Here is a 26,305-nt window from a genome sequence, read left to right on the forward strand (position 1 = left end):
TTTGGCTGAATTGTGATTTGTAGGTGTAGATTAGCCATTGAAATAGTTTCCATAAATCTTTTTCCAAAAACTTTAATGAGCAGGGAGTTAACGACGGGAAGTTAACGAAGGGTCGGGAGTTGTCGTGGAAAATGTTGATACAAACTTAGATATATAATGATATAAGATCAATCAGTTATATGGCAGCTAAAGGACCGACCTAACCGACTGCAAAGAAGTTATTTTTTCAAAAACCAATTCAAACACTGAATTTTAAAATTATATTTGTTTATATTTCTTCATAATTGTTTATGCTTCACTTAAATGTATGAAGTCTTTTTTTAACTTAATTTTTATCCCTGTAACACGCGACATGTCACACGCAAAAAATGTTTTAATGTTAAAGTAATAAAACGGAAAATATGATACAAAATGTTATTTTTTCAATTCTAGTCGCGACAGTAGTAGAATGGGAAATTCTGATTTAATGTTTTTTAAACATTTCTTACACATTTTTTTTTAATTCTTTAAACATAAATAATAAATAAAAAAATAATAATAAAAAAAAATATCAAATATTAATTCATATTTACTACCTTTGACTGAAAGACTGTTTAAGACTGAACTTTCGCGCTTTTTCGACTTTGTATTGAAATATTTTAAAATGTGTTATGTTTAATATGATACATATTAAGATTTGGTTGAAAACCAAAAAATGGATTAACGAGCAAATGTGAATACTTTGACTTTTTTTTTAAATAAAAGATAATACAAAAATTACACACCCTATTTATTTTAATTTTAAATTTTAGGGGCAGGTCAATTAAGGCGATTAATGAATGTTATAACATTTTAAAGTCATTAAAATGTTTCCCCATGTGTTTTTCTAATTTGTTAAATTATTTGAAATTTATATTGCTGCCACAGGTAGTATAAAGCACATGAAACGTAAGCGTAAGGGTAAACTACGTAACAGAACGTAAAACAGATTTGCTTTCCCCCACCTATTATATAACTGAATCAAGGGTTTTTACGCACTCTGTCAAGCTATATTGTGCACTCATTCTTATTTTTTTTCGTTCTCTTCAAAAGAACTTATCACAGTGGGCCAAATCACACTTATATGGTTGACATTCTCCGTCAAAGGAATGGAGTTTGCCAATATAGTATCAATATAAATAATTTATATTTATTGGGTTGCTTAACAGTGGATTTAAAAAAAAGGAAGCTGGTAAAAATTAAAGAAAAAAGGAACAATTAAAGAAGCTGATAATTATGATTCTCTAATGCACTTATTTTTGAAAAAATATAATTACAAGAGATATTTATCTTAAAAAATTATCTGAAATTTATATATGAAAATTGGAAGAACTTATCAAACAAAACATTTCTTCAATATTTAATATTGGGCGTCCTTTTCCGCATGATATTATTTTTCTTAACGGGAGTGGTCGTACAATACATTATTTATTGTCTTTTGTTGTTAAAACAAATAATAACTTAAGTTTATTGTTGTATTATTACATACATTTTTATGTTTATCAAAGCAGAAAGCTTGAGGCTCCCACTGTCACTTGGCTTGAGTGAGTTTTTATTTTGGCGCGATTCGAAGGAAGCCATTGCGCATGCCGGCCGTGGCAACTATCACTCCACAACTGAGTGTTTCCATAGCTGTGCTCTGCAGGAGCTGCAGGAGCGCTCAGTCTGTGACCAACGCTCGACCCTATTTGTTTGGCGTCCTCTTAAGCTCACAAAAGTCTCGCGGCGGCTGCGGCTCGTTTCCAACTTTCTACCTTTCACACTTTCTACGGCTGCGACTCTTGCGGTTTGGCTGTCATTGTTTCCGTCCTCGCGTCTGCTATTGTTACGGCTACCGCTACGGTCAGGCTCCCCTTCCACCAGGTGCCCGCTACGGACACGTAAAATGGCCAGGCAGCAGTCAGCGACCAGTTCAACTGTCACATTTATGTTTTTTGCTTTTGTTCATATGGAAAGGAAAAGGGAACGGGAACGAAAGTAAGGCGAGCTGAAGCGAATCAAAATTTCTGCGTTTGCGGCCGCCGCTGGCAAGGCTCTTGCACTGTGATATAACAGGAGTTGCGCCCACCTAGCTCTGCCTCCTTGGCGTCTCTCTTCCTCTCAGCCACCGCCGCCCCGCCCTCTGCCCCTGTCATCGTCCACATCAGTAGCAGCAGCAGGAGCAGAAGCAACTGCGGATACGACGACGAAGTGGGCCGGAGTCGGAGTCGGAGTCAAAGCTCTCATGTCGCAGCGCCATTGACCAACGCAGGGCAGACGAAGGAGCCAACAGACCGGAGCGCAGGAGCGCCGAAGTTACCGTAAGTTGAGCGATTTCCTTAGCGGCTTTATAATGCTTCGGTTATGAGCAGTAATGAGCAACTGGCCATGAGGGGCAGGTGACTGACCCACGCCCGATTCCCCGTAAACGCAAATGTCTCGAAAATTACAATCCTATATGGCGCTATTTGCGCCGCGTTGGCTCTAATACACGCTTTCCTCATGCGATGGCACGCAACTGGGGAATTAGCGAGCAGACTGCACCCATACCCCTCACAGGGTTCCAGGGCTTGGGTTTTTTCCCTGAAAACCCTGAAGACCCCATGGCTCACGGGTCGTATGGGTAATGTACGGTTGCAGACAAGTCGTGGCCTGTCAGGCGGCCGTCATAGGCAAATTGGTGTGAAAGTGGCCCAAAACGTGACTGTGGCCACCACTCACAAAGCGATTCAGCCGAGTCCCCAGATCTCGGGATCTGCTTGACTAACCTGGACTTAATTTCACGCCCAAGTGAGCCATGTAGTTATGTCTCATACTTTATACTTGTCCTCCCAGTGCCAAATGCTGTCAGCCCTGAATTAGAGGGCTTATTCTGCTTAATTTCCCTTGTTGCGTATTAAAAACAAGGACCAACTCTTTGGCCCGCCATTGCATATGTAAAACGAAATTAATATTTTGAGTCATGCACCTCACCGCCCTGATTATTTATTTAAATTGGGTCTGTCAGCAGCGGAAGTTTCACGGGCGCAGTGCGGTTCATTAGGCAGGGTCGGCCCCAGGATTTCGGTCATGAATGCAGCTAATTGGGGCAGGTAGTGGGTGGCGGTGGGGATGGGGATGCATTTAAAAATCAAGGCTGTTCATGGGATCGCATTTCATGTTTATGGCGATAGAAACACTTTGTCTCTGTCAATAAACGGGGGACGGGGGAGAATGAGTACCATAAGACCAAACAGGGGGAAGAGTTGGATTGTGCTGGCGCTGATATTTATTGGGCGGACGTTTGTTTAGGAGCTTGTTAAATATTTGTTCCAAGCAATAAAATCATCGAAGCCGGTGGAGTCAACAACCCACCCAGGCTGCCCCTCCATCATCTTCTATGCGGCTGTATGTTAATAGAGCTTTTTATGGCAGCACGTGTCTCCAGAGGAAAGTTTTGCTTAGTCGGCTTTTGACTTGTGACCGCTTTCCAAGGAGGGCTGTGGGCCTCTGACATCTCCGCAGACAAAGCGGCGCTACTTGGATGCCGCCTTGTCTGCCCTTATCATGTTGAATGTGAAAACAAGAGGGCAAAGATCCGATGGGAAGGGTGTTGGAGCCGCTGGATTTATGTGGACAAACACTTGATTTTACATTACGTTTGCAAATTCCAGCCACCTTTCTCATGTACTTGGTTGAGCTTCTCCAGAACAAAAATATACGATGGCCAGAAACGCTTTCCAAATATGTTGAGGGTTGTCGTATTGTCCTGACTGTGTAGTATTGTGTAGAGTGCGATTATCCTGCTGTGCCCTTTTCATTTCTGGCACATTTATTACAAACTAAACTCAACGGAAAAAGCTCACATTTTTCATAGTCAGTGAGCAGTGGCTCCTACTCCCCTACTCCGAGGTCCCTAGGCAGCGCCATCGCCCCATAGACCCGCCCTTGTAGGTGCGGCTTTAGGTGTTGCCTGCACATGGAATGTCGAAGCACGATAATTGACTCCAAACTGTGGGGGGCGCACGAGACCGTCCAAGGTCGAATCTGGCTAATTTATGTGACATTGGGCCAAATAAAAAGTTCGAATTAGAATCTGATTGATTATAAATTGTTGAAAAACAATACCAGAAACGACATTCGCCCCCGGGGGAGTAGTTGAGTGAAAAACTTGGCAGCACATGCAAATCCAGCACAAGGAAAAGGAACTGAAAAAGTCGGCAGAACTGTTTCATTCGATTAAAGTTTTCTCCCTGAATGTCTAGGCCTCGGGTTCTCGACACTTTTTAGCGCCAAAACCGAGAAAAAATCTTTTTGGCACACAGCCCAAAACCGCGAGGCTTGAAAGAAGGGGCGGCGGCCGTCCACGATGGGATTTCATTAGGAGTTTTTCAGTAAATTCAAAGAGGAAATGTTTTTCAATCATGGCCGCTAAAATATTTGGGCCCTGGCTGGACAACCACGGCCACACGGACTCCACAAGGCCGCACAAGCGAGGAGGTTCCAGTTTGCGTTTTCCCCGGAAAAGCTCCTCTAATTCCAGCATGCAAAGGACACGCCGAGCCACTGATTCCGACTGAGCGGAATCCCAGAGCGGAACACGGGGCCGGGGCGAGTGAAGTGTCACATCAATTGAACAGAATGATGGCTGGGCGCCTCAGGCCGGCCTTCCTCCTGGCCACGACATGGCCATTTGGTAATGCAATCGTGTCGGGCTGAGGGTGGCCAGAGTCTATTTTAAGCGCAGTGATGCTGATTGGATGCACTTGAGCTGACCCGATGCTGCTAAGCTGGAATTTTCGCTGATCAATTACCTCCGATGCCGCTCGGAGAGTCGTCAGGATTGACTGCCCTAATTCCATAAATTCGCAGTGCGGGTGGGATGCCGCTTGGTCCTTGTGGCCCAGGCCCGGGCCAGGCTGACTGGCAAATGACAGACACTTCTGCTGGTGCGGCACACGTGCCTTATCTTCCGCTTTTCGAGTGTGCCAGTCAATTTGCTGTCCGTGGCCCGTCGACGTGCCGGGAATGAAATAATAACAAAGCGACACTTTCCTTATTGCCTCAACTCGAGGCACTTATGCAAATCGGGTGGCTCCGAAGTGTGCCCAAGGATGGTGTTGCGCTGAGATAGCATATGAGCAGGGCGCCCACGCCGAACAAGCCCCAAACGTTTTGACTTTGTGATGAGGCTTACTGTTGTCCTGGAAAACAAGCGGAAAAGCAACGGACATAAATTCAAGCCATGCCGGGTCCGATTTGCCCGAACTCGGCCTTGCCTACCTTTGGGGGCCAACTGAAGATACCAGGTGGTGGCCTCCGGCTCTGCCAGGACCACCCGCCACCTGTCTCCCGCCTGTCGGTCTATCTGTCCGCCTGGTTGCCTGCCTCCTCCACTAATAAGATGCAACAATGGCAGCGGAAGAGTCAACGTCAAGGCCTGTTTACTTCCGCGATGTAGGCGGCGACAAAGACATCCATTATGTCTCAGTTGCGGCCGTGGCAGTGGCAACAGCTTGCAACTTGCCACTTGCCATTGCACTTTCATCAGAGCATGGGGCTAAATGCTCTGCCCATGCTGGCCCTGCTGCTTAAATTTCCTCCTGACCTTCGCGGGGAATTTTCCACCCTGAACTTGTAATACCACGAATTCTCTTCTCTGTGTACTTCCAGCACTGCTTTGGGCCAATTCGTTTGACAATTGAGAAAGTGAGCTGCAGTTTTAAATGAAGAAATATGGGAAATGGCATGAACAAGGTAAGACCGTTGTTTGCAGTTCGAAATAAACAAAACAAGCCGCAGTACGACGCTGGCAAGGTCAGCACAGAACACGGGGACATATCACACAGCAGGTTGTTCGGTATTTAATAGGAAATAATAGTTATATCCTCCTAGACAGCTAAGGTGGACAGCTTTTCTTTCCTTTCAAGGCTGTACATAATTTAGGTAAAAATTTACTAACGCGCAAATAGTTCTTATCAATAAGTAGTCAACATTTTCAATTGAAACTAGAATTCACATTGTAAAAGTACAATGCATATTCTATTTTCAAGCGGTTAGGACCTATTGAAATATTGATTATATTTGGTAATTTATTTTGAAATATGATATACGATGAAAACGGGTCTTTGGCACCCACTTTAATGTTCTGATTTACGATAGTTGTCACGGCAACTTGTCAATAGCAACGGAAACTAAACAAAATCCAAAATCCCCATTCGAGAACACTTCCATTTCGTAAATCCATACATAATAATACAAACATGATTACTGCATTAATGAACTGGCATATGGGATTGGTAGGTTCTTGGAACCACTCTTTTGTACGTTTATTTAAAAAATCCATTTGCAGGTCCTGCCTGGTCTATACGTCGGCAACTACCGCGACTCCAAAGACCACGCGCAGCTGGAAAGGTTCAAGATCTCGCATATCATCGCGATACATGACAGTCCGCGCCGCCTGCTCCCGGTAAGTGGTTTCAACCCGTCCCGCACACCACCCCTCTCACGTTAAATACTCGCAGGATAAGCATTACCTCTGCGTGATGGCCTCGGACACGCCGGACCAGAACCTTTCCCAGTACTTCTCCGTCTGCAACGATTTCATCCATGCCGCCCGTCTGCGGGAGGGCAACGTGCTGATCCACTGCCTGGCGGGGATGTCTCGCTCGGTGACCGTTGCCGTGGCCTACATTATGACGGCCACGCACCTCAACTGGAAGGAGGCGCTGAAGGTGGTTCGGGCCGGTCGCTCTGTGGCCAATCCAAACACGGGTTTCCAGAACCAGCTGCAGGAGTTCGAGCAGTTCAAGCTCACCGAGGAGCGGCGGCGGTTGCGTGAGCGTTTCCCCTCCTCTGCCCTGGAGCAGCTGGACCGCATTAAAGTGGTGACGGCGCTGGACAACTACCAGGAGCTGCTGCAGAACAAAGACATATGTGAGGGCAACTGCTCCCGGGGCGAAAAGTGTCCAACAGGTGCGAGCGGGGACTTGGAGGGAATGGGGAATGACAATGAGAATGAGCGGGAGATTGATGTTGAAAATGAGGGCCCTTTGAAGCAAAACGTGGCCTACACGCTAAGCTTCGCGATGGAGAAGTGGAGAGACAGCATCATCAAGGAAAATATTAGTGATCCGCCAAAGGAAGACTCTCCGGATTTCAGAATCAACTCTGGTGAAGAGTTGATACCCAACGTGCGGTACTTTGATGCGAACGTAAACAAAGGCCGATTCGTCAACAACCTGGACTCGGAAGTGGAGGAAGACCCGCCCAGTGCCAGCACAACGCGGATGGGGCTTGTGGGATTCTTGGATTCCCCAAGTCCCAATAAACGACGAAACCGGAAACTAAAGACAACGCCCCAAGTCGAAACCAATAAGTTTTAGCTCCCGACAATAAAAATCCATTAAATCCACCAGTCTTAGGCCTCTTTTTTGTTGTGTGTGTGTTTTGCAGGCGTTTGCAATATGGACCCCACCAAGGGCTTGTTCCGACGCCGCCCTTCCAGCGCCTCTACCCACTCGCGGCTCCGTGCCCAGTCCTCCAGCACCAACGCCTCGTCCAGTTCGCTAACTGTGAGCGGCGCCGCTGCCCAGTCCTGCCCCACATCGCCAAAGCACTCGCCGTTGCCCCTGCCCCGCCGGTCTGTGGGAAACGAGCGCATCCCCGAGGATGAGACTGCGGTTGAACCGGTCCCTACCACTTCAAGTGAGGCGGCTGAGTACGCCGCCGCCGTCGAGGACGCCCGTCGGGAGCAGGAGCAACGCCAGCAGCAGTTGGGCAAGGGTCAGCGCTCACCTCGACCTGGCGGTTCTGCGAACGCCACTCCTCGGGTGAGCAGTGCCGGGAGTCGGAGAGAGTCTAAGGCCAAGGAAGGCGACGGCTCCGCACATCTGCAGCGGAGTGCCAGCACAGTAAGCGGCTTTGGAGTGCGTCCGTGGAGCAGTCCGGCAGGTCTGCACGCTTATACAGGTGAGTGTGGCCTCTGTGCGTTTTAGAGACATTTTTAGAGACCATATCTGTTGAAAGCAGCCTCTAGTCGGAGTTAGGGCCACTGCCTCGCAGCTCCAAAGCTTTTCATCTATTTATATTCAGCTATTTATGTGAGAAGCGTAAAACAAAGCCTCAAAGTAGGCTACAAAATGTTAAACTTTCAACTTGATTTTTCCCCAAACATTTTCCTATGGAAGAATTGTCATTCCTAATTGTCATTCCTAAAACTAGTTCACGAATTTGGAATATAATTTGAATAAAGCTTATTTGATAATAGCTTTGACCATTACATTTAAAAATAAAATTTTATTTAAAAGTCCAATTTAATTGACGAAAATATTATTTAACTAATTATAATATATTCAATATACAAATATTTTGAGCTGTTCCTTAAATCCAAAATTAAAACATCTTATGGTCTGATTTCAATAAGAAAAAAATTCTTTCATAGGAAAATGTTTAAGGAAAAATCATAGAAGCACAACAATAAATGTGTAAAATACGCATATAAACTTGGGATGAGTATTCCAAAGATGTGGTAACTGCTAGATATCATTTTTGAATTTGAGCTGGTATACATAGTACATTTAAAAAATTATATGTACTAAAAACAATGATGGACAACGCAATTACGCGGCCTACATAAATCAATATATGGCAAAATTTCTTTTCTTAGGTGTACCGCGGAAACTGTGGGTGATGGAACCTATGTTTGTTCTCGACATTGTTCAGTTGCTCAGTAGAGCCTAAAGGTTATGGATCAGTTAAAATTATGCGTATAGGAAAAAAAAATTGGAAATTGTAGTTCTTCTAATGGAACGATGAACGGGGTACAATGTTTATTTCCTTGCATATAATTTTAATCAAAAGTGTGGAACTTAGGATCAACTCGTTATACAGAAACACGTCTGACTGTCTCTACTTAAAGTATTCTGTCAGTCCTAAAGCTCTTGAAACTTTAGAAACTATGCACACTTCTTCCTTCCTTATTCACGCTGTGTAAAAGTCCGTACTTCAGATATCGGTCGACTATATCCAATAGCTGCTATTTTGCAGAAAGATAAAAAAATTTATTGATTCTGATTGTGCTTTTAAATTTTGTAAAAATTCATAGACAAAATTGGTCTGATTCTAAAATTATCAATAGTATTATCCAATTATATGAGATATTTGCAAAATATATTATAAATATTACAAAAGAAACCACCATTTGTTCTTACATTGTTAAATTGTATATTTATTTTAATAGGCTCGGTTCCCTCCTCCGTCCACGGGTCACGAGTGGATTTGCGGGATGCCGACAAGGGATCAGCCATCTATCTGGGCTGCTCGGCGCCAAGGGCGTCTACCCTGTCTATATCGTCGTCGAGGGGCTCATCGGGCGGCTCCGCCCCGCCCTCTCCTTGCAACACACCTCCTTCCAGCCCACGACACGGAATAAAGAGGTAAGTACCTTATGGTTTAATATTATGGCGGAATAATAATGAAAAACCTTGAATTCGCAGATCCACCAGCATGGCGAAGAAGCCGAGATGAAGGCTAGAATTTTTAGAAGCGAGCGTTGCATGCCCCGGGCGAGAGCTTGTGACCCCGGGGGCAGCTTGAACCTTTTGCAGACTATTTTGAAGAGAGTAGAGGTGAACCCGAAAATCGCCGTCTCTACATTAGCTTACTATTGTACTACCAAACGCTAAGGCTGCAGCATCCTTCTCTGCTGGCTTTATCACTATAGTGGTTTATCGATTTTTAGAGGCATTCGGCAGTCGCCTTGCAGCCTGAATCAAAATCAAATGTTGAGAGATTATTTTTCAGAGGCGCATTTAAAAATACCGACATATACATATACACGCATATATACTATAAACTGTATATTAAATAGTGTTACTATTTATATAAGCCAATTGTTGTCGGTCCCCTTGCAGGAGAAGTTTTGTACGAGAAGCTGAGGAGCAGCCGAGTGATCGCGAATGCAGTCGAACAATAACTCAGAATTGTGCAATTGCGTATTGTTGATTATATCCATTGTTGTCGAAATATTTTGATAGAAGGCAAGCCGAGTGGGCCCGCCCCATAATTGTTATATACATTCATACCTAGTTGATATACACTGTACTACCAGATTCGGGTACCAGATTGTTATTTAGAGTTGTTGCATTATGTAGCGTTGAATATGTAAACATATTTTATTAGCTCGCCCCGTCACACCATCCCAAACCTTGTAATCCCACCCTTAGACACGAATTTCCTTACGCACTCAATAATTGAAACACAAACAAGCAATACTTTCGAAATTAAAACGCAAACAAAATTAATACTCAGCCTATTGAAGAGTGCTTTAAAGCTTGTGGCTTATCATAAAAACACAATTTAAATGATAATCAAACATATATGTAAATTATTTACACCTTTCTTAGGACTTTGAAACAATCTAATGGACTTTCGAGGTCGTTTTCCAAAGAGGCTTGGCCAGATTGGCTCAGTGAAACACAAACATATATTGCAATGATCCAATGATTGCAAATCAAATAATGTATTTATAACGCCTAGTGAAATGCACAAATAGGTTTTAAACTAAAGTTGTATAAATAAATCGTTAAGTTTGTCGAATGAATACCATTAATGTACATTAAAAGGATGCAATGTCTTCAAGACACAATAAATCAAACTCTGACAAAGTACACAACATAATAAACATGCCCAAGGTCACTCCTAGAAAATATCACGTTGCCGTTATTTGGGTGTTGCCTTTAATTCGTTCCGTTTACAATTTTGACTATTTCGATTTGCATGGATCTGTAAAACAATGACTAGATTTATAATCACTCTCACAATATGCTGATGCTACGGCGCTGATGCAAGGGTGTCCCCCTGCAAACACTTGGCTAATGATACTGAACACAAATTCCTCTAGCTTTCCTGTATTTGGTTGGATAAGTTCCCCGCCTCCACTTCACACTTCAATGTGGTTCATCAACAGCGGAGTGTTGGCAGTGGGATATGATGACGGGCGCCGCTGGCTGTACTGCACACTCAGCACCTCAATACTTTGGCAGGACACTGTTTGCGAGAGGGTAGTCTCCTCGTAGCGCGAGTGCACGGATCCTCCCGAGGAGCGTCGCAGGCCCGTGTACGAGTCCACCTCCAGAAGAGCCTCGTCACTATAAAACCAACAGAGAGATGCACAATTAAGTGGGTTACAAGGCCAATGGTTAGTATAATTCTGTGCTGCAATATCACATATAAGCGTTTTAAGATTCATCCAAAGTGGCTAAATGTATCTAAATCTAAAATCTAAATGTATCTTTGGTGAATTTCACTAGCAACACAGTCTTTTAAAATCCATCTAGCCATCCAAGTTATTTACTACTTTAGGTATATTTGATAGGCACGACCATAATTTCCCTCCAAACATTGATTTGAAAATATTTTATTGGCGTTTAACGAACCTGTGATAGCGGTGATGCTCAAGAAGGCTTCCGGCAGCAAAGCGTAACTTCTTTGGCGATTCCAGACTGGAGGAACGGGCCAGCGAGTTTCGCGGCAAATTTTTCTGCTTCAGCGAGGACCTTATGCCGTAATCATTGGCGTGCTCCTGGGCCTGCTTTATTGTGCCTTGGATGAATTTGTTTAGCGCCCGCGACCCCCGTCGCTGGGATCTTTCGTAGGTGCGCCGATTGCGCGCGTCCTCGTCCTCTCCTTGCAGCCAATAGGTGCGCTGGTCACCCTTTCCTTTCATGGAAATCAAGCCTCGCTCTTGAAAATAGTAGCCTCCCAGGCGCTCCAGCAGTTGCTTGCACTGCCAGCTGCAGTGGATCTTTAGGGGCACACCGCTGGACTCCATCCGCGATGCCGTGTTGACGGTGTCTCCGAAGAGGCAATAGCGCGGCATCTTTAGCCCAACCACTCCGGCGCAGACAGGTCCCGAGTGAATGCCTATTCGCAGAAGCAGGCGGTTGGTGGGTCGGTGGCGAATCTTGAACTCGGAAACTGCGCTTAATAGATGAAGCGACATGGTGGCTATCTCCGCCGCGTGGAGGTCGCCGTTGCGCAGGGGCAGCCCAGAGACGACCATGTAGGCGTCGCCTATGGTCTCCACCTTGTAGACGTCGTAGTGGCCGATAATCGAGTCAAAGCAGGTGTAGAGGTCGTTGAGGAAGTCCACGACCTGCAGCGGCGTGCACTCGGCGGACATGGCCGTAAAGCCGACAATATCGCTGAAGTAGATGCTCACCTGTTCGTAGTGCTCGGGGTCCACCTTGTGGCCCTTCTTGAGCTGATCAGCCACACAACGCGGCAGCATCTCGTGCAGCAGGGCGTCGGTCTTCTTCTTTTCCTCTTGGAGCTGATCCGTGCGGTCGTCGACGAGGGCCTCAAGATTGTTGGCGTATTTCTCCATCATGGCCATCATGTTATCGAAAATATTGGGTCTCATGCCCTTCCGAAGCGGACGCAGCTTGGCCCGAATGGTCTTGAAGTCGGGTCTCTCTTCCGGCCGCTCCGCCCAGCACTCGCGCAGGCATTCGCTGACGCAGTCAAAGGCTGTCTCCAGAGGCTGGAGAGAGGGTCGGTAGGGATGCATCTTGTCCTGCGGATGGAGCACCTTCTGCAAGCACTGCATGGACGTTAAGCCAGTTTCCCCGAACGGACCGCGGCGCACGTGCATCTCGTACAGCAGAATTCCAAAGGAGTACGCGTCCCCGCGCTGGGTTCCCATGACCAGAGAAGCGGGCCCCTGTCGGAGAAGTTCCGGGGCTCGATATAGTAACTCTGAAAAAACGGTGGTGAGTTGGGACTACGACTAAGACCAGACACATACTTAGACACTTTGCCGACATGTGCTGCATGTCCGTGGAGTTGTCCTCAATGCCCTGCTTAAAGGCGAACAAGCCGAAGTCCGTCAGCTTGACCACCCACCGAGAGTCCACCAAGCAGTTGGAAGTGCACAGAGCGCCATGGAAGCGAACGGGCGACTCGTGCAAATAGATGACGCCCTGGACGGAAGGAGAATAATAGAAAGGGGGTCAGAGCAGGCCATTAGTATAATGTTTCAGCACTCACGCGTATAATGTCAGCCACCATGGAGGCAACGAACATGTTGTCCAGCTTGACGTCCTCGTTCTCCAGAATGTCCTGCAATAAGAAAGTAACGGGGGGTCATGGGAGCGTTCCCCGATAAAGCCAACTGACCGACTGACCTTAAGACTGCCCCGAGTGCAGTATTCGCTGATGATGCAAATGTTGGGCGGGTCCGTGCAGGCGCCTATAAAGGCGCAGATATTGTCGTGCCGGGTGTCGCGTAGCTACGAAAACATTTTTTAAAGGAATTCCAGGACCCAAGGGCTTACAGACTTACCAACTTCAACTCCTTCTTCATCTCGCGCGTTATCTCGACGCCCTTCTTCCGGAGCTTCTTGATGGCGTATAGCTGGCCCTTGTAGAGGCCGATGGGTGTAAAGATGGTCGTGTAGCGGAAATCTGCATCGGGATTGGAGCTCAGGCTCACCTGACTGGTGCGGATCAGCGGATGCGTAGACTATGAAAAAAAAAAAACAGAATTTTTCAAAATGGCTTATGCAGGGAAAACTTATATTTATATCTGGAAGCTGGTATTTATATCCTTGCAAGGGGTATTATTATTTTGGTAAAAAGTGTGCAACGCAGTGAAGGAGACACTGCGTTTTTGGTTCGACCACCCCTTGATCTTAAAGGCTTAAAAATACTCTAATAATACAATTTATAACATTTCGGAAATTGTTTCTTCCAGCCTAATTATTTTCTTAAATTTTGCAACAAACTGATTGCTGAAATAGCTATGTTTTTTGCATCAGGAGCCTGTAACAGAATTGTTTTCCATGAAGGTTGTGCGTGATTGCTCTAGTTTTTTATTTTTTTTTTTATTTTAAAGATTTCTAGAGAAATTCGATTCAATTTTATACATTCTGACTACACTTGCATACACTTAAAATACAATTAAAACATTAAAAAAATGATTTCTGTTTCGGTCCGACAGATTTAATTATCAGAATAGAAAAATCGGTCTCTTTGTACAAATTTCGCAGGACACTTTAAATAACATGCTCCCTACAAAAGTATCTTTTAACGACAGCTTTATTAGAAGTGATCGACAAATTAATTACTTTGTACTAATACTTTATAATAAAATTTAAAAAAAAAATCTATTTTCGGCTCAGAGGGATGCACGTCTACCTTAAAAAAGGTTCTGAAAGGGTAATTAAAAAATCGGAGTATTGTGATTTACCGAAAAATGTTCACTTGGTACCTATAAGGTCCCAAACTTTTGACCGAATCGAATAGAAAACAAATTTTGGTCTTAGCAGAACACTTTTAGAGCAAAAACGCCTTAAAGTGTTTTGTTTTCTTTAAGATTTCTTAAAGAGTTCGGACATGGTTGATTTTTTTTAAACACTTTGAAATGAATATAAGTTTTTTCCAAGCTCTAATTATAACAACCAAAATTAAAAAAAAAATTCGAACATGCTGTCTGAAATTTCAAAAAATCCCTACTATTTAAAGTTAAAGAATCAGGGGATAAATTTATGCAACAATGTTTAAACTTTAGCTTTAGACAGAATTGTCTTTCAAATCTCTTTAGAGACTTGCTTTACACAATATGACATAGACTCAGGTGGATATCCTTGAGAATGGCCCAGATTAGAAAAATTGCTGGATTGTGGAGGAGTTTACGTACGCGAGTCTGCTTTTGGCTCTGTTGATCCCTCTCGTTCTCATGCATCTGCACCTCGCGGAAGTCAATCTTCCAAAGCAGGCTGTCCAGCTCCTGCTCGTAGCGCCAGTTCCTGTAGAAAACCAGCGAAACTAATCCCAACAGAAGCAGAGCTCCTCCCGCTATCGCTGCCGAGATTTCTCCTGTATAATCTGGTAGAGACAAGGTGGTTAGGTGGGGAAATGGTCAAGAAATCACATACTCACTAACACACTTTTCGCCGCTAAAGCCGCAGCGAGGAGCCGCCGCAGGGCGCGCACCGCCAACCCAGTCGATGGGGACAAACAAATTCAGATCCTGGGGAAAAGCACATGGGAACAGGATTAAAGGCAAAGACCAATGGCAAACAGAACGAGTGTGGGTTTAGCCGTGAAGAAGCGCTTACCTGCTGCTGGAGGCCAAGCGGATTAAAAGGTGGCAGAGAGCAAATTACAAGGCGAAGGACGAAAAGTAAGGATAACTCACCGGCAATGTCTCGCTCGTGCTGCTGAGACTGATGTTCCTGTGACTGAAAGTGCCCACGGGCCGCAGTCCGAGGACCGTCTGGTTGCGCCCATTCCGCACCTTTCCTCTGGCTAATACTGTGTAGTTGCCCGCCGCGTCTCCGTTCTCATCGATGTACACGTGATAACTGAAATTGGCAGAAAGAGGCGCACTGAGTTTACGAGTATTCGCTGCCGAGTGGATGACCCTCACCCCATGGCGCTGCGGTATCGGGAGCCCTTAATGGCCGCCACAATGGCGCTTCCGTTCCTGGGCCTGCCTCCCGAGTCCATCACTTCCATCAGGGCCTTGGCGTACAGATGGACGGCGTCGTAGAGATAGGCTGCCTCGGCGCTTATCTGGAAAAGGGACGGGGGTTGGAGTGATGGTTTCAGTTTCATTCAAAAGGGATGCCCGAACCTGCTTAGCGGCGCCAAACACGCCCAGGGGGTTGGGGAAATTGAATGGCGGTCGCTCCATGTATTTGTTGACCTAAAAGAAATTTGGCAAAATGAGGGCCAGAATGTGTGATCAATGTAGCGAAAGGCCTGACAATTATGAGCCTGGATTACGGCGGATGCACTGCATCAATCATACCACTGTCAGGCCTGTCAGACCACAAACCTCGTTGGCGAACGTGGCAAAGGCGACGGGCGCCGTCGGCACAATGCCCAAATAGGACTGGAAGGCCTGTGCGGCAATCGGATCCACCTCCTCCAGCAACAGTCCGCGCAAGTACTTTTCTGGCTTGGCCGGCTCATATTGCTCGATGTCTATGCCCACCACAAAGTAGTCGCCTCTCGAAAGCAGGCCCCGATTCTGGAGGCTGACCATGAGCCCGACGTGTTCATAGTAGTGGCCCAGGATCAGGTAGACTGCAATGTTACAGGAAAACAATCATAATCCTCACTTGGCAGATAACCAATCTTGACACTCACTCCTTGTGTTGACGTGTGTCTGCTCCACTAAAGCCTCGAAGGGATTGGCCATAAAGCCGTGGTGATATATGGTGTTCCAGGTGCGGACGTCCCTGATGCTCACGCCGGATACAGCCAGGGTGTTCAAAATGGTCTCAGCTACGGGCTGGTACTGACCAATGGCGTCGTCCAAGTACAGGAAGGTCACCTGCGTCCAGTTGAAGGCCAGAAGCAGCGCCACCACCGACTTGGAGATCTGGGTGTCGGGAGGCCGCGTCCGGGCAAATGTCGGAAAGTCGGCTTTGTTTGATGGATCTCGATGGGTGCAGTACTGGAAAGAAACTGTTCAGACCGAGTCGAGGTAGCGGAGCGCCAACTCACGTATGATATCATGGGCAGGTTGAAAGCGGCGGCCATGCGACCCTCATGGACACATGTCTCCTGGGGTCCGATGTAAGCAGCCACCTGCTGGGTCCAGAGCGCTGCCGTCTGGCGGATGCTGGTGACCTCTTCGCCAAAGGTCTCGGCCACCACGAACTCCAGTGTGTGGCCGCGGTCCCGCAGAGCGCCCATATTCACCTGTTCCACGGCCAGCGATATGGCGCCAGAAATGGTGAGGCCGGGTCGGTGGTAGTCCAGGTTACCCGGACGCCTCTGCGAGCCCGTTAGGTAGCCCAGTGTAAAGACCTCGGCGCGGGCGGGGCAGAACTGGCTGAGAGCAGCCAACACCAGGGCAACCAGACAGGGAGAGGGGTTTGCAGCGCGGATTCCAGTGGGGGCAGGGCAGGGGGACGCCAACATTACGGGCACCAAGCTGCAAGGCTGCTTCTTGAAGTTGCATTTAATTTAAAGGGGATTGGTTCGCATGAAAGATGAAAGCTCCCTTTTCGTTGGCGGTATCCTTGGCAGCAAATGTTGATCCTTCGGGGAGATGCAACATTTTTGTTGATTTTGCATTGCTCCTGCTTTCCCTTCTTGGCTAGCACGCCCCAATGCCCCAAAGCTTCTGTTTTTATGTGTTTTGGGCGGTTAATTACGTTCGCGACTTCAGTTTCCTTCGGTAGTTCCTTGTATTCCGGAATCTGAAAGTAAAGGCGGTTGAATGAAGGCGCATTTGTTTTGGAAATGTGGAGGACTCGGTCCTGGACTGCCGCTGATTTATGCGCAGCCACACATGCCCAACGCCACCCCAATCCTCCCATGCCGAGGAAAAATACATAAACTAATGCGTGGTACTTTAGCGGGGGCTTAAGCAAGGACTTCCCGTACGGTGGCGCATATGCCAGGATGAGCCTGACACTTATATATCCATTTATTCTTACATTATCAGGAGGAACAGGCAATAACTAAAGAACGCCATCGAGATTGAGATGCCATTTAACCAGTTTTTAAACCCATATTGTAGACAACATTGGATACCTTTCCCTCTTTTTTAAAAAAGGGACCTCCACAGACGCGTTTACTTTAACTTGTTACATATGCCACACCTACTGAACTCAACGAGTGTATAAAAATTCCCCGATATTGAAGTTTCCGTCATTTGGGCGAATGTAATGAAATTTTTATGAGAAATGTCGTCGCATTATATGTATGCTGGGATGCTGTGTGGCGTGCGGGAAAGTATCCCCCACAAATCGCCCCATCCCAGGAATGTCTTTGTTTGGCTTTAATGTGGGTGTGCCCTTCAATTCATTCCTCCCATTCTCGCCCGTATTGCAAATAGCTTGATTCGCACGCCCTCTAGATTGCCCGCCCCAGAGGCCAGCGAGAAATCAGGGAAGGACGCTGCGAGGAGCTGCCACTGTTCGTGTCGATGCCAGTATTGGCAGAACCTTTGCAACTTTTTGCAGCTATCAAAGTAATTTATTATATTAAACCGAGCATCCTCCCCTGACTCTGTAACCGCTTCGGAGACTGCCTGGCATATTGACTTTCCAATCGGCCTGAAGCTGCTGTGGGATTGAATGCGCCTGCCACGGTAACCTTGGAGTCCTTTACTTAGGATACGATCTATATGCTAATACTGGAAGTCTAATACTCCTCCTTCTCGAGAGATGCTCCATCATGCTACGGGAATGTGATAAATGACCGCCGCCTGCGCCGGCATCGTTTAATAAAGCGTACTTAGCCATAAATATATCGGGCCCACTGAGCCGGCAAGAAGGGCCTTGGCATCCGCCAATAATTGTTAGACCTTGCGGAATCATTGGCCAAAGGGCGCGGAAGTTAGCTATTCCGGCTGCAGTTGACACAACAATTTCGCATGCGATTTAGTCGCATGCAGAAGGGGGACGTGAGCCATCTTCCAATGTTTCCGCTCCAGTGTGTCCGGAAGGCGAAGCTGGTCGAAGTTGCTTTTCGCATGCGAGGCCACACGCAGCAGCAGCCGTACATCAGATTAGAACTGGGTACCAAAAGGAGAACTTCTTCCCGTATGGACGTATTCTTTGTCCCTGAAGTTTGTAGTGGGGTATTAGAGTCCTCTATGAATCTATCAGATATAAGATCTTAGGAACCAGCTCCAACAGAAAAACTTTTCACTTGAAAAGACATTGGGGTTCAACTTTTGCGAAAACCTAACTGTGGCAGAAGTGCCTATGTAGGTGCCTATAATCTTATCGGCTTTAACCGGTCAGTTACATATCCTAAAATTATCTTCCAAGGTCGGGGGCGATAAACTACTTCTATTATTATTGGTTTCAACCTTAAGTTTCAAATAATAGCTACTCGGATGGATGGGAGTGACTTAAAGTTTGACCCACATATTTTTCTAGCTCCGGCCAACTTCCAAACGTTTAAAGACGTTTGTCGGCATTTGCCTGCTGGGGATGTCAGGCAATTAAGTGCAATTTGTCTGCCAGCCAATGCAGCTGCAATCAAGCTGGCTGGCTGAGGGCGGGGGAGGCGAAACTACTTGTTATGCAACGTTGCTGCTGCTGATTAATTCGAAGTCTACCATAAACAATTTTGGACCATGGAATATTTCTCCTAATAAATAGCAGCTTTTCTCATGCTGCAAATAAATGGTCTTAAAAAAGGGCCCTACACGAATAAACACTCCAACAATGTGCTCGGTGCATTGTTTCTATTTTAAAAACTCATAAAGGTCTTCCACGCTCTACGCCATGCATCCGAAAATATTCTGTGTTTCACTTTTATTGTATTTTGTATTAGTTTTTAAAATATGCATTAAGATGCATATTTAGATGCTAACATTTTTCAAAATTTTAACTCAATCAAATAATTATTTTCGGAGCTATACATTAATTTGTTTGCTCATATCAGAGTGTCTGTAAGGGAGCCGGCTGACTTTAAACGCCTTTTACCCAAAAGAGCGTTTCTAAAGTCTGATTGGTCTTTTTACAAAGGAATCTTTGAACAAAGAAAATAATTTTCTAATATATGTACATATGTATTATTATTTTTTTCGATAACCGACAAAAACGAGCTCACCGCAAAGTGCATTGTTTTCGGCGATGTTTCTTATAAACGCTATAGAGGAGGAATTAGCAAATATTAAAAATGTACATGTTCGGCATGGTGTAATCTTCTTATAAGGTTCTTCTAGTTAAGTAAATAATAATTGTCTTGAAACAGTTCTTTTCTTCGTAAGAATGTTTTAAAAGTGCAACTCTTTTGGGTCGCACAACTGCGTATATCACCTTAAAAGGGTATTAAACCATTCCACTATGGGTAATTGAACACTTCTTGTGGAATATTTGAAAGAGATTTAAAAATTAGTTAGGAAACGGTTAAAAACACGGGATTTTTTAAGACATAAAAGTTAACCGATTATACCAATATTATTTTATGAAGTCAAAGCCAAATGATTGCAAGAGAGGAAGGTCAACAAGCTGAAAAACATCAAAATTTAAGGTCATAAAAATATCGTTTTTCCGTATTCTTTAAAAAGGATATTTATAATATCTGTTTGTTGCACGAGTTTGCACTAAAATTGGATTATATTAGCATGTGTAAGTGTAATGATGTTAATGAAGAGCTTTGAAAAAGAAATCACCACTTTGAAGATAAATTTTTTTCTTGGTAATTTTAGGCTGAATTAACTGAATTAACTTTGGCTGAGTTATCTCTAACTCTAAAAACACCAAAGTTATAGCGTGCAAAGGAATGTGGGCAAAGTTTCAAGTCGATAGTTTTAATTCTGTGTACTGAGTATCAAATCGGGAGGTGATCCTGTTCAAGAATATATACAATTCATGGGAACATTCCACAAAAAATGTAAAATTTCCCATAGTGCATGTTACCATGGTTCAAAGCTCTCTCTGAGAGGGGATTACGATGACCTCAACTTAACTGTTTAATCATCGAATAAGCAGGCGAACTGACTGAGCATTCTGTAACAAAAAATACAACCGCCATCATAGATGACCGACGATAACCGATCTCTTATCGAACCAAATAAACCGAAAGCCGCAATCTTATCGAGCCTTTGAGGAATGCCCGCGGCGAAAGGTTTTCCAGCCAGCTCAGTTGTTTTCAGAATGCAAGCGGGACTAGTCATATTTTTGTTTTTCGCCTTTTTGGGCGCAACAGGTACGCTATACGGACGAAGACCCCTCGAAGGATCTATAACATTTCGTGTTGATCCCAATTCCAGTTTACGGGGATACGGAATTCCTGCTCCACACACGGCGCATCCGTGACACTCCCCAGCAGGTGGATCCGGAGGTCGAGTCTCTGCTGCGCAGCTCTTTTTACGCAGCGGATCCCACAGTGTGAGTGAATGCCCCCACCCGTCAATCCGTTGACCCTCTGATAAGAGCTTCTATTGTCCTCTAGGGTCTCGCTTCCCCGCTGGCAGGGCAACAGTTCGTCACCGGAGCTCCAAGCTGTGGTGGCCGCCCAGCTAGACCAGCATGCCAGCAACGTGATCAGCGTCGACTTGGCGGATGCCAGCGACGAGGCGGAGGTGTTGGAGAAAGTGTCCAAGATGGTAATCCTACTGAACAAAAACTTTGATGTCCCACTCGAAGACATCCTCCTCGTGGGCTTTGCGGAGGGCGCCCACCTGGCAGGAGGAGTGGCTGCCAAGGTGCACGCGGACTTGGGCCACAAGCCACTGCACCTCACTGCCCTCGATCCCACCTCGGGAGAATCGCTTCAGCATGTTCTGTCTCCGTCGGATGCCGAGTTCGTGGAGGTTGTGCACACCGATTCTGGAGGAGAAGGCACTTGGGAGACGTTGGGCCACGTGGACTACTTCCCAAATGGAGGAACGTCCCAGCCTGGCTGTTCTGAAGGGTCTTGCTCGCACGAGCGCGCCTTTGAGCTGCTGGCGGAGATGTGGTCGCCCGCAAACGACTTTGTCAGTGCCGTGTGCGGCTCCGTGGAGACGATGAGCGCCCAGAACTGCAGGTGGTCCAGCCTCAAAATGGGTCAGAGGGGAGAGGAGCGGCCCACCTCCGGCATCTACTTCTTGGAGACGCGGCAGTCCTCCCCCTTCGGCAGGGGCGCCTACCACATCAGCTTTTTGTGAAAAGTTTAGCTAATAAAGAGCCAAGCGGAGGAATGAAACAAAGGAGAACTTTGTCATTAGTCATTACAGGTTGAGCTTGGGGAGGGATGGCAGGAGTGACAGAAGGTCCAGGCGGTCCAGGGGAGATCCGTTCGATGGGTGACAACTTTGAAAATTGATGCGCGTCAAGCGTGCTGCTCATTCATTATCTCAAAATCAATTTTAAAGCCTTGGTTCAGGGCCTTTCCGCACGGTTCAGTCTTTGTTTTCTTGGCAAATATTTCAGGCTCGAGTGTCGAGTTTTGTCGCCCATTTTATGGATCTTTTTTGCGCAATATTGGGGCACAACCCTCGGGATAACTAACACCAACAAAGCCGAAAAAGAAGACAGTTGTAGCACTTTAACTGATACCAGTTGGTTGCACTTTCAATATACATACGAGCAGCTGGAATTTATTTTTCAGAATTGTCGTTATTGCACATATTTCCGAGCTATCAGAAAATTCCTTTGTAGGGTCATGCCTTGTCTCGCCTTGCCGAGTTTCCTTCCAGGATTAACCACCCACCTCCTGCAGCTGGCACTGTGTGCGTGTCACTTGAAAGTCGCGCGAAAGGAAAACTGTCGCAAATTGCATTTAAATGCGCTATTCTTGGGGTTATTTTTCGGAGGATTGTGTTAACGGATGTGACCCACACCTTAGTCTGCGCCACAACCAAACTTCTTCGCAAAACCAATTCACTGCGATTCCCATCACCTTAAAGTGTGCGCTCACGTATCCACTTTTACTGGCGCAGCTCTCAAACTTTTAATATATATTAGTTTTTGTAAACATATGGTTGATTTCGCAAAAATAATGGCATTTTGAAGAGGATTTTCAGAAAAATGGCAAAGGAGCTCAAACCCCACGGCACAACTACAAGTCCCCATAGTCGCCACACTTATGTATCCATCGTATGCATATGAGAGCGTCCTTTTCAGCAGCACTGGTCACTCCTAGCTGGGGGAAGTGTGAGGACATTTGTCGGCCAGAAAAAGTGGCTTTAGCAGGCGTTACTTTCATGTACTTGGCCTATTCAACCTTCTAGAATGTTGGTTTCAGATTCAGTTTGTGGTCATTAAATTTCTGCTCATAAAACACAAGCACCCGCCCAGCAGCCCCCGGATCGTTCAATAGGAGCAGACCTCACCACCCCAACCCCAGGTTTTTAATGGGTACTCAGGCGAAGGGAGGGCATATACTTTCACAGCCCACAAAATATTACAAATAATTTATTGCTTCAATCTATATTATTACTAAGCGTAAGATTTTCGTGAATATTTTATTTAGTTTTATTAAAACCATGATTTAAAAAACTTAAAAACATATAAACTGAATTAAATAAAACCGTCATATAAGCAGGTCTTATTCACCTTATTTATTATTCTCCTCCTTTCTGATTTATACTTATATTTACTAAATCAAGTTAATTTATCTCACCAATTATTTTGTTTTCTAATTAATTTTTTTAGGTACAACACAGAAACACATGCCACACAGAAAGAAGCCGGTCGTTGTCCTTTCCGTGTCGGTTTTTGTGGGTTTCTAGCCATTGTAAGCATAAAATGCTGCCGTTACAGGATGTGTAACTGAAATTAAGTCGCAAAATTCCATTTTCATTTCACTTAGCTCTGCTTGTCGTGGGTCCGTTCTTTCTTTCTCGCCTCTTCGATTGGCCCTTTCTAATGTTAATTTCTCGGGGAATTTCGCCAAAGTTGGAAGCTGAAATCCTGGCAGTTCCGTTAATGGCTCCATGGCTCCTTCAACATCAATTAAAGTTACTTTGAGCCTCACACGCACGTAGCCAAGGTGGGCTCCGGCCCCCCTCACACCAGCACCCCATGCGACCCTCTGGCCTCCGCCTGCCGTATTTGCGTTTATGGCTATGTTAATTTTTGTAGAACGTTTAATGGGATGCCATTTGAGCGAATCACCCCGGCCCGGCCCCCTTGCGCCGGGTTTTTGCCACAGTCGGAACCAAGCCCCCGAAAAAGTGTGCCAACTGTGGGTGAGGCTCTTTGTCGCCAAGCCAACCTGCCGGCCCCTTGTTACTGCCGCTTGGGTAGTTGCTGTAAGCGTTGATAAGCGCCCAACAGAATGTAACATATGTCGCGCACCGCCCCCTCCCCCTCCACCACCTCCTGGCAAGTGCTTTACATTTCCAATTGTTTCAAGTGATAAGCGCGCTGTCCGACACCCCGGGCAAAGTTTGGGGCCGATTGGAAAGCCATCTGCATACAGGTTTAATTAAATTTGCGGCACTTCACCCCGACGGCCGACCGCATGTGTGAATGACATGCTGGTGCCGAGAGTGGGTGGGGCGGCAGGGCGCAATTTTGCGGGTAATTTGCGTTTCGCCGAGGGACATCCTCGACACAACGCACAATCTCTTGGCCCCGTTTTGCGGGTAATCAGCATTATTAGTTTTATATATTGTGGGTAATCAACTATTTAAACTAAAATTCGTGTGCGTGGATGATAACGCTTGGCCAAAATTCTCCAAGCCATAAAGATCAGGTGCCCGCCTAGAGGCCACCTAGTGCTCGCCTGATGCGACGGCTGGCCCCGCACATCAATCATTCAAAGGTTTCTCCTTTTCCAAATGCAATGCCACTAAGACGCACGCAAGCTGTTCGAGATTGATGTTATTCTTTAATACAAAAAATTAACAATTAAGAAAAAAAAATATAATTATTTTTTAATTTTAAAAACTTAATACCAGTTTATGCATTTTATTGCTATAGTTGGGGAATTTCAGGCCACTGCTACTCTCATGACCGCAGGTGTGCACTTCCATCCGTTGTATATGGTCAGTGACAGCAGGGCAGTGGCAGCGACGCCGACTGCGAAAAAATGCACTGCTGCAGCGACGGCCCCCGCAATACGTGCCACCACCCCCCCTCCGCCCAGACGATCACAATTTGGCAGTTTGCGACGGCGTGCTTATGACAGCAGCGCTGCCTCTCTTGCAGAGTGCTTTACGCGCTGGCATGCAGTCGGCGGCGGCTGCAACAAGCGCGACGCGACGCGACGCCACGCGACTGACTCACTTCGGGGCTCGCACTGCCGCGGCAAAAACAACAAGAACTTTAAATAAATTATGGAAAATGGCATTGCTTTTTGATTGTCTCGCTCTCTGGCTGGTGTTTGGTTGGCTGGTTGCATGGCTTACTGGCCTGGCACTCTGGGTTTAAACTTTAAAGCTGTTGCCACTGAAAAAGCATGTTTGCGCATACTACGTTCAGTGTGGGTATTTGCTGTTCTTTATGGTGCCTATCAATTATTTTCCGGTCGGCGGGAACTGTTTGTATGCAAATTTTACAGCAATGTGTGATGTTTCGGCAATTGCGTAAGAACTGTCATACGCACTGTATGCTGCAGAAGAGCTTACTCACTCACTTATCCACGGGTCTTCATTTCGGGGCGATGCTAATTGGACTGCATAAGGGTCTGGCTTGGTAAGTGGGGGTCCGATATTTGGGCAGAGCGTTGTGCTTCTTGGCCTGCTTGGACTCCGAAGTTATCCGTCAGCTCCAGGCGGCACTGACGCTTACAAAGTTTGGTCACGTTCGAGGCAAAGTTAAACAAACGCAGCCGCTGCAAAACTAGATATTCTCTTTTATTTGCGATTTCTACATTAATGAAGCACTCTCAATTGCGGCCTGCGAATGTGCGATAATTTATTAGTGCCTCATTTGCGACACAGATTTCGGTTCGCGCCGACGGTGGCCAAGTCAATTCAATTTCTTCACGCGCGCACTGGCTGACCCCTTTTAGCCGGACTGGCTGGGGTGCAGCATTAATAACGGGCCTATGTCACTCTATAAACAAAAATTTCGCCAAATCCCGCCTTTCGACACGATCCGTTTGCAAGGCATCGGCGGATAGGCCACGACGCTAGGCACCTGTTGCTGAAAACGCGCCAAAATTCACAAGCGGACGGCATCCGCGGTACAGATGTTGGGAATGCAAAAGAGGCGCCTGTGCTTCTCCGTAGCGGTAACGAAATCAATTTTATTATAAACACTCGACACGCGCCGTCTTATTTACTTTTCATATTGCTCTACTTCCAGAAGTCTGCAAGCTGAGCGGGCGTCTCAAAACACGTCCACTCGTGTCACTCGATTCGATTCGATTGCGAAGCGCCAAGACTGTTGCGGTAGAGCTGAGAAACTGTTGATAGAACTATCGATATGTCGATTGTTTGCATTGGGGCTTGCGCCACCTATACAAATTTTTAAATGATGCCCGCGCAACATAGAATAAAACCTACAAAATAGAACAATAATATTAAGTCCAAAAAACATGAACACCGAGAAAACACAACCGAGAAAAACAATTTACAACCCGAGGAAACAAACTTTGCTTAAGTAATATTAATTATTTAAACAAATGTGAGTAAACCTTTTTTAAGCTTGAACCTTTGTTAAAATGTTTTATAAAAAAATTTATTAAAAAATTGATGCCAAAAAGAAAGTTTTTAATTAGCTACAGTGGGAGAACATACATGTTCAAAATTTAAAAAATTGAAATTCTTTTTTTTAAGATTATGTATTAAATACATAATAAAACGGGAAATTTTTTGTACTTATAAAACAAGCAAATCAATAAATACTAATCACGAAAATTATGGATTTTTAATGATTGAAATTTTTTTTTTTAGGTTTGGTGAAAAGTA

General features: G+C 45.6%; 3 protein-coding genes across 7 annotated transcripts; 2 read left to right on the forward strand and 1 right to left on the reverse strand.

Moving 5' to 3' along the window:
* The first annotated feature begins 1,877 nt into the window (after positions 1–1,877).
* On the forward strand, positions 1,878–10,201 carry LOC108131674 (dual specificity protein phosphatase 22). 4 transcript variants are annotated; one of them, XM_017250680.3, is made up of 7 exons: positions 1,878–2,318; positions 5,650–5,733; positions 6,329–6,445; positions 6,501–6,951; positions 7,432–7,947; positions 9,218–9,413; positions 9,474–10,196. In XM_017250680.3, exons 2-7 carry the CDS (start codon positions 5,713–5,715, stop codon positions 9,502–9,504), a joined length of 1,332 nt encoding a protein of 443 aa, XP_017106169.2. In that variant the 5' UTR covers positions 1,878–2,318; positions 5,650–5,712; the 3' UTR covers positions 9,505–10,196. The 4 variants fall into 4 exon arrangements, with proteins under 4 accessions (XP_017106169.2, XP_070135788.1, XP_017106168.2 ...); XM_017250679.3 differs by lacking the exons at positions 1,878–2,318; positions 5,650–5,733 and adding an exon at positions 6,120–6,275 and having other exon boundaries at positions 9,474–10,201; XM_070279687.1 differs by lacking the exons at positions 5,650–5,733; positions 7,432–7,947; positions 9,218–9,413; positions 9,474–10,196 and having other exon boundaries at positions 1,918–2,318; positions 6,501–7,390.
* A 262-nt stretch (positions 10,202–10,463) lies between these two features.
* On the reverse strand, positions 10,464–25,747 carry LOC108131672 (speract receptor). Of its 2 annotated transcripts, none has more exons than XM_070279685.1 (15): positions 25,027–25,747; positions 16,495–17,195; positions 16,135–16,444; positions 15,821–16,071; positions 15,617–15,688; positions 15,410–15,555; positions 15,179–15,344; positions 14,920–15,010; positions 14,678–14,865; positions 13,322–13,501; positions 13,164–13,268; positions 13,027–13,098; positions 12,785–12,959; positions 11,415–12,735; positions 10,464–11,126 (listed from the first exon to the last, which is right to left on the reverse strand). In XM_070279685.1, exons 2-15 carry the CDS (start codon positions 16,912–16,914, stop codon positions 10,919–10,921), a joined length of 3,705 nt encoding a protein of 1,234 aa, XP_070135786.1. In that variant the 5' UTR covers positions 16,915–17,195; positions 25,027–25,747; the 3' UTR covers positions 10,464–10,918. The 2 variants fall into 2 exon arrangements, with proteins under 2 accessions (XP_070135786.1, XP_017106167.2); XM_017250678.2 differs by having other exon boundaries at positions 25,023–25,747.
* Positions 20,570–21,652, forward strand: LOC108131675 (pancreatic lipase-related protein 3). The gene is made up of 3 exons (XM_017250681.3): positions 20,570–20,667; positions 20,732–20,849; positions 20,914–21,652. The coding sequence occupies exons 1-3, from the start codon at positions 20,571–20,573 to the stop codon at positions 21,608–21,610; spliced, it is 912 nt and encodes a 303-aa protein (XP_017106170.3). The 5' UTR covers position 20,570; the 3' UTR covers positions 21,611–21,652.
* Positions 25,748–26,305: the final 558 nt, after the last annotated feature.

Source organism: Drosophila bipectinata, chromosome 3L, assembly GCF_030179905.1.
Source record: "Drosophila bipectinata strain 14024-0381.07 chromosome 3L, DbipHiC1v2, whole genome shotgun sequence".
In the NCBI taxonomy this organism is placed as follows: Eukaryota; Metazoa; Arthropoda; class Insecta; order Diptera; family Drosophilidae; genus Drosophila; species Drosophila bipectinata.

What these genes read in the sequence shown, in the direction of transcription:
- LOC108131674 (XM_017250679.3), top strand. Translation starts at nt 6,240, where the DNA reads ATGATTACTGCATTAATGAACTGGCATATGGGATTG. An exon ending in GTCCGCGCCGCCTGCTCCCG is followed by an intron (nt 6,446 to 6,500) that starts GTAAGTGGTTTC and finishes AAATACTCGCAG; the next exon opens with GATAAGCATTACCTCTGCGT. An exon ending in AGGTCTGCACGCTTATACAG is followed by an intron (nt 7,948 to 9,217) that starts GTGAGTGTGGCC and finishes TTATTTTAATAG; the next exon opens with GCTCGGTTCCCTCCTCCGTC.
- LOC108131672 (XM_070279685.1), bottom strand. Translation starts at nt 16,914, where the DNA reads ATGTTGGCGTCCCCCTGCCCTGCCCCCACTGGAATCCGCGCTGCAAAC. An exon ending in ACCTGCCCATGATATCATAC is followed by an intron (nt 16,445 to 16,494) that starts GTGAGTTGGCGC and finishes GTTTCTTTCCAG; the next exon opens with TACTGCACCCATCGAGATCC. An exon ending in GCACTCGGGGCAGTCTTAAG is followed by an intron (nt 13,099 to 13,163) that starts GTCAGTCGGTCA and finishes TTCTTATTGCAG; the next exon opens with GACATTCTGGAGAACGAGGA.
- LOC108131675 (XM_017250681.3), top strand. Translation starts at nt 20,571, where the DNA reads ATGCCCGCGGCGAAAGGTTTTCCAGCCAGCTCAGTTGTTTTCAGAATG. An exon ending in CGCCTTTTTGGGCGCAACAG is followed by an intron (nt 20,668 to 20,731) that starts GTACGCTATACG and finishes TCCCAATTCCAG; the next exon opens with TTTACGGGGATACGGAATTC. An exon ending in TACGCAGCGGATCCCACAGT is followed by an intron (nt 20,850 to 20,913) that starts GTGAGTGAATGC and finishes ATTGTCCTCTAG; the next exon opens with GGTCTCGCTTCCCCGCTGGC.